This window comes from Adiantum capillus-veneris, chromosome 15, assembly GCF_014529385.1.
Source record: "Adiantum capillus-veneris isolate H3 chromosome 15, ASM1452938v2, whole genome shotgun sequence".
In the NCBI taxonomy this organism is placed as follows: Eukaryota; Viridiplantae; Streptophyta; class Polypodiopsida; order Polypodiales; family Pteridaceae; genus Adiantum; species Adiantum capillus-veneris.
Window position 1 is genome coordinate 19970783 of NC_140945.1, and position 7379 is coordinate 19978161.

At 45.2% G+C, this 7379-nt stretch overlaps 1 protein-coding gene across 1 annotated transcript; it reads left to right on the forward strand.

Annotated features, from left to right (window-relative positions):
- Nucleotides 1-5072: 5072 nt before the first annotated feature.
- On the forward strand, nt 5073-7020 carry LOC147440362 (uncharacterized). Its single transcript, XM_086530122.1, has one exon. The coding sequence runs from the start codon at nt 5124-5126 to the stop codon at nt 6996-6998; it is 1875 nt and encodes a 624-aa protein (XP_086386248.1). The 5' UTR covers nt 5073-5123; the 3' UTR covers nt 6999-7020.
- The last annotated feature ends 359 nt before the right edge of the window (nt 7021-7379 follow it).

Below are 7379 nucleotides of genomic sequence, written 5' to 3' on the forward strand. Positions count from 1 at the left end.
GCAAATCATCAACATAAAGAACCACAATGAGAAATACATCATCCTCACGCTTTACATACAATGTGCTTTCTGTTGGACTGTTACGAAAGCCTCGTTTAACCAAATGAGTGTCAGCTTTCTCATACCAAGCACGAGGAGATTGCTTCAACCCATACAAAGCCTTCTTACATTTGCACACTTTGTCCTCTTGTCCTTTTATGACAAAACCGCGAGGCTGCGTTACATAAACTTCCTCAAATATGTCACCATTCAAGAAAGCAGTAACAATGTCTGATTGATGTACATCCCAACCAAAATGAGCTGCCAATGCACATAGAAAACGCACAGTAGTCATACGACAAGTGGGAGCAAAAGTCTCTTCATAATCTATGCCTTTTTGTTGTGCATAACCCTTTGCAACAAGTCGAGCCTTATGGCGATCGATCTCACCATCCGGCTTGCGTTTCAACTTGTAAACCCACTTCGTACCAATGGCCTTTTTTCCAGGAGGCAAATCACATAAAGTCCATGTGTCATTCTCCATAAGTGCATCATATTCTGATTTCATGGCAGCAATCCAATTTTCTGAATTCTGTGCTTCATCAAAAGACAGAGGCTCCTCAACATCATGTAAACTAGACACAGCCAAAGCATAACAATCTGATGCATAAGATGCATGGCGAGAGCCTGAACGAGTACGACTAGAGAAAGGTGCATCCAATTTACTGTCACGCAAAGTGTGCACTAGCCATTTTGGCATACCTCTAGCCTGCTCATTTTCAGCCCTTTCCTCATCAAGTACATCATGTACATCTGCATCAGTAATAGGCTGTTCTAAAACATTTTCAGAAACCCCCATAGGCTGTACATTTGCCTCATTGGAACTTACATTCGTATTTCCACCACTGAAAAGAGGCAACAAAGTGTCATAAATGTCCTGTGAGCTTACATTACTGTCTCTAGTACATGACAGCAAGGGCTGAACAGAATCTTCCACAAACACTACATCCCGTGAAACCAGAATACGTTTTGTTTGCGGATGATACAACCTGTAACCTTTGCTTTCAGCACTATAACCAACAAAAATACATTTGACAGCCTTATCATCCAATTTTCTGTGCTGCACTTGTGGCACCAAAGCATATGCCAAACAGCCAAAAACACGCATGTGCTCAATAGAAGGCTTTCTATCATGCCATGCTTCATATGGAATAATAGACTGCAAAGCTTTCGTAGGACACCTGTTAAGTACATAAGTGGCACACATGATGGCCTCAAGCCAAAAAGAATGCGGCAAAGCTTGACTTTTGACCATACATCGTGCCATTTCTGTTAGTGACCTGTTTTTCCTCTCAGCAACACCATTTTGCTGAGGTGTATAAGGCACTGTACATTGGTGTTTTATCCCACGACTAGCCAGAAATGCATTAAATTCATGAGACATATACTCCCCCCCTCGATCGGAACGGAGGGTGCCCATAGTACATTTTGAGACATTTTCAGCCATAGCCAAAAATTGTTTGAAGCACATAAAAACTTCGGACTTCGCTTTAAGCGGAAATACCCATGCATGCCTGGAGTAATCATCAATGAAAGTCACGAAGTATAGGTAATTGCCCAAGGACGGAGTTTGCATGGGCCCACAAACATCACTATGCACAAGCTGCAACCTGGATGTGGCCCTAACTGAACCATCCTTTGGAAACTTAGAACACTGCATTTTACCCAGAATACAGCCTTCACAAACATGTTTGACAGGTGCTTCAAGAGGCGGCAAAGAAGCAACCATATCAGATTTCTGCAAACGCAGCAAACTGGCAAAATTCAGATGACCAAAACGTGCATGCCAAAGTTTTGCATCTGAAATAGCCCTTGAATCTGCAACAGCATTTGCAAAATTTTGTCCACACTTGTCATACAAAGTGAGCTTATACAACCCACGGCACAAAAGCCCAGATGCAACAATTTCATCACCAAAACTGAGATCATGAACTGTACATCTGTCATCCACAAATTTGACTACAAGTCCAAGTCTAGCAAGTGCGGATACAGACAAGAGATTCTTCTTGATCCCAGGTACATAAAGTGCATCAACAAGTGTGAAGGAACTGCCATTAGCAGCAGTGAGCACAATCTTTCCAACTCCCTGAACTGGATAAGAGGCGTTGTTGGCACAAGTGACTGAATTCCCATGAGGGACAGACTCGAGAGAGGTAAACAATTCACGATGTGAGGTAATGTGCTTTGTAGCACCACTGTCGAAATACCACACATGTGAATCTGCAGCAACTGACAAGCATGCATCATGGACAACAGGATTGTAAGTGCACTCTGCGCTAAAAGCCCATTCTGCATCAACATTAGCATCACAATCTCCTTTCACAGAAGACTCAACAATGGCTGCATTTGTAGTGGAACCAGCATTTGCAGTGGAACCACCCTCTTTCTTCTTAGCCTCTTTAGCCTTCAACTTAGGACACGACTTGATCAAGTGATCATTGGCTTTACAATAATGGCAACGCATCTTCTTTTTGCCCTTATCACCAGAATTGCCAGACGAAGTGCTGCCAGCAGAAGCATTGGGAACAGAATTTTTGCCACTCGCAGCAGAACCATAAGAAGTGGCTGCATTACTGTTACCACCCTTTCTTTGAGAAGCAACAAAAGCCTGTTCAACTGCACCCCGCTGCCTAGTCCTGTTTTTTCTAGAAAGTGACTCTTGCAACAGCAATGTGCATAATGCATCAAACTTGAAAACTTCAGGATTTCCTTGGGTCATCAGTCTCCAAGTACTAGCAAAAGTCTGGTAGGAATCTGGTAAGGCATCAAGAACAGTCTGCACAAGGGAACTGTCCGAAATGACTTCACCTGCAGAAATGAGTTGCTCATTGATATCCTTGACACTAGCAAGGAAAGTGTCCATATCATCTTCCTCATGCATAATCTTCGACTCTAGCTCTTTACGCAGCAAAGCAATTTTAGCCTCATTGCGGCTTGCATAAAGACCTGCTAGAATATCCCAAGCCTGTTTTGCAGATTTTGCTGAACGGATGTGAGGAATAATGGTGCGCTTCACAGACAACGCAATCAATGCATGAGCCTGCGCATCCTTAACATCCCAACGAGCTTGTTCTGCCGTAGGCAAAACAACTCTAACAACTGCAATCCTTGCAGCAAGACCTGCAACATCCTCAACATCGCCTACATCTTCAGAACCAGGACGTACATCAATGCCCTGCACAATGTTCCAGACACCTTTTGACACAAGAACATGTTGCATCATATAAGCCCACATAGGGTAGTTGTCCCCATCCAACCTGTCCTCAGCAGCAAACATCTTGAACACATCTGTGTTGTTGTTGTCAGCCATGGTAAATGCTGCACATGATGTGAAAACTGCCCGAAAATAGGAGAAATGGAGCGGGAACAACTTGTGCTATATAGCACAAACCGTAGAAGACTATAAGGCTCACTGAAATCGGAGAAAGTGAGCAGGCGTGTGCTGGAGCAGCTGGCGACTAAGCCCGGGAGGACGTGACCTGCTCTGATACCAATTGTTGGAATTAGGGTTGCAGAGAAACACACACAGCTTGGAGAAGACGAAGGAAGCTCAAGGCACACAATTGAGAGTGTGTTACTTAGTGTGCAATGGAAAGATAGTTAGCCCTAGAGTGATGGGCGTATATACAATGCACGGGGGAAAAAACCTCCTAAAGAGGGAAAAAATGCCCCGGCGGTCCTAGTGTGTTCACACACATCACTACCACATGTATATGGTAACACTAGTTGGTCATAGCTTGCCAAAATGCCTAGTAGATAGCTGAATGCAAGGTAGTATGGGCTTCATAACTGCTAAATATGACAACGTCCCCACCACTTTTTGGCTCTCTTTTGAGGTGAATGATGTCGAGCGGAACGCCACCCATACTAATGCCCATGAGCATCATGTGATAGTAGTTTTCCAGATGCACGTTTGGATTATTGATGAGACGACTAATATGGTGCCTTCCGCTATGGGGATGCCGACCTCAAGATGCCAAATTATCATGTGTAGTTAGGAAGCACGAACATAATGCGTGTTAGTTAACAAGGAGGCAAGAAGACATAATTGTTGATCGAAGCAGCTTACAACACACACACACACACACACACACACACACACACACACACATAAAAGGTAATACCGATCAAAGGACATGGAACATGAAGTTACATCTGCGTGTTTTGTGTATGGCAGGGAGGACGTACATTCACAACACTGCACGTTCTAATTGTAGAAGCGCGATTCTAGCTCGACAACACTGCAAGGTCCGTTATATGTATCCAATTTTCCATGCGCATGTGTTAGCTTGATGCAACACATAGGCGCTACGGGGTAGAGCATGACTATCGTTTCTTGTAATTGTTTGGAGAGACCACAGTGCCAGCTCTCCACCATACTTTTGTATGGCACCTCTCTATGACGTGCACTGTATACTTTGCACTTTCAATCTGTGATGTTTCATTGCAAGACGTTATGTTTAACTATTCACATTGCTTTTTGGTAGCTAAACTCAACTATCCGCATGTAGATTGGACAATCAAAAAGCAGCAGTACAACATTGCAAGTCACTAAAGCACCTCATTTATTGTTGCAATTCATTCAAGCTTTATCTATTTGCTTGCTTTAGAATTATCCGCATTACTTCCTTTGCTTGGATCTCGTTTTCATAACTATACACTCGATGTGGATCAACATCTGCACATGTTAGTTACACACGCAACTCTTTGCGTACGGTTGCTAGCCAATGCATGTGAAGTATTACAGTAGTGGATACAACCATTATTTGTGAAAGAAAACCGGTCCTAGATGAGATCAATTGTATCTTGGGTGCATGTATTCTAAATGAATCAAACCGGCATTACAAAACTTGAAATGAACGTCAATTTGCATATGTCATGTTATATTCTATAGATGTTATATAGCAAGGCCCAAGTTGCGTGTGACCAAGAATGAGGCTTAGTTATTTGTTCAAATAAAGCGTCGCGTGACCATTGCCTCGTAATAAATTAACCGGAAATTTTCTGCGCTTTTCCAACGTTGCGTTAGGTTAAAAGAGAGGGAAGGCGAGAGCTGTTTTCTCAGAAGAGCAAGTCTCACGTAGATGGGACATGGAGGTGAAGATGATGGGTTTGGATCTCCAAGGACGCAGCGAGGAAGGAGAGCTTTCCATGAGGGCGGCAGAGGGGAAGGCAGGCTAAAGGCGATACCTTTTCATCAAGGGGAGACGAGGGGGAAGGAGGTAACGGTTTTCCAAGAGGGCAGGGAGAGACGCAGAGGGAAAGAGAGGGTAATGGCTTTCCAAGAAGGTGATGAGGAAGGCAGAAGAGATGGGAGGGTAAAGGCGATGGCTTTCCAAGAAGGGGAGAAGAAAGGCCCACGTAGAGGGGAAATGAGGCTTTTTGGCTGTGGGGAAGGCAGTTTAAACTCGGTGCCTTTCCCAGAAGCGGAGGAGAGAGGCAGAGGAAGTGACTTACGCAGGGGGGATGGGAGGGTTAAGGCCCTGGCTTTCCAAGAAGTGGGGTTATTGCAAAGGAGGAAGGGCGGCACATGGGAAGGGGCGGCAAATGTGAGGGCTTTGCACTGGATAGGGGAGGGAATCGGTTCATCCAGAGGGGAAACGAGCTCCAAGGCGATGGCTTTGGGGGTAATGCAGAAGAGAAACGTGCTGAGGCAGGGGGTAGGAGTGGGAGGGGAAGAGAGTTGTGAGTCGATGGCATTCCAAGAAAGGGAAGTAAGACAGAGGAGAGAGGGGTTGATGGATGCGATTAGGCAGGGAGAAGAGAGAGAGAAAGGCACAACCATTAGCTCAAGGTGGTGCTCAGAGAAGAGAGGGGGCCGGAAAAAGCTGCTTCGAATTGCCCTTTTTCCTCCATGGGCAGCGAGGCCAATAAGAGGAATTCAGATTGAAAGAGGCCATGGGTGCCGAGACAGAGGAGGGTGGCCAAGGCTGAGACATGTGGAGCACCCCCCCACCACCATCACCACCAGCAATCCACAGGTAGAGAATAGTGAGCAAGATTGCAGGTGGCTTTTCAAGAGGCATAAGGAACAGAGTAAGGCAGATGCATGGAGAAAGGTGGGTCATCTGTACCAAGGACAGAGCACATTGCCTCTGAGCACATTGCCTCTGCATCTCATTGTGCACCACATACTGGTTCGGCTGCCGCTGCGCCAGCTTTGCCAGCTACGTTGTGTCTGCAGGGCTTGGTACGCCATACTGTCGTGGGGTGGCTCGGTAGCCTTGGAGAAGTTCCCCCATGAGGAGGAAGAGGAATACTGGTTTGTGGGGCGCATAAAGCATCGTGTGCCTGCAATCTTGAGCAGTCATGAGAATTGTATATATCCACTACCTCTTATTGGCAATCAACTGCTGTCCAAACTCGGTGGCATTTGCTGCTCCCACATACCGGTAAATTGGGCTTGGGCTCCTTCTCCTTATGGTGTGGCAATAGCTAGTGCAGGAGGCCTGATTTGTGCTCTCGTGTGCCCAGAAGATGGTTCTGCTAGCAAGTCTGAGGTCATTGTCTTTAGTTGCCTCACAGGATCGGTGAAGGTGCTGCCTCGGCCCTTATATGCAGATGGCCTGTTTATGTTTATGAACCCAGCAATGGTATACATGGCCGTAGATGAACAAGACCCCTGCAGGTATTACATAATGCTCACCCATACCAGGTTAATGGTTTCTTGTGATCTCGATTACTTCGAGGTTTTTGACTCGGGAATAGGTAGTTGGAAGGAGGGAAGCTGGGCCACTGTCAAGTCGTCTTGGTTGGACATGATGTCTGGTCATTTCTTCCATGTGATATGTGATTTTGGATCCTTTACAATGAATATACTGGCTTACCACATGGCCACAAATGTTTGGAGCAGCGTTTGCGAACCATTTGTTTGCATTGAATATCCTTTGTACCTGCACAAATACAAAGGAAGGCTTTTTCAAGCCCTCTTCACTGTTTACACACTATCGGTCTACTAATGCCAGGTCAAGTTCAGTTGCTTCTCTGTTCTCCTATCAGTCTGTAACTTGATGTACAGTTTCTATTTAATCTAGTTTAGTCATTGCTCTAGTTTGTGCCAGAGGTGACACCTGCAGCTATGTGTTTTCGTTTCTGGGACATGATGGCAGGGTGGGGCTGGTTTGTGTAACTCCATCTCAGTTATGCAGCTTTTGTTTGGGCAAGCATGGTGTCTGAACTTGCTAATTGCTGTGATTTTTTTTTTTCCTAATAACTATGCTGATTGCTAGAGAATCGTCGATCCCATAGGTGACAAGGACCTCGAGAACGTGATTTTGAAACAATGAATAGGGATTAAAGGTAGTGTCTTGTTTGTAAGCCGTAGGTCTCAACAAAGACTT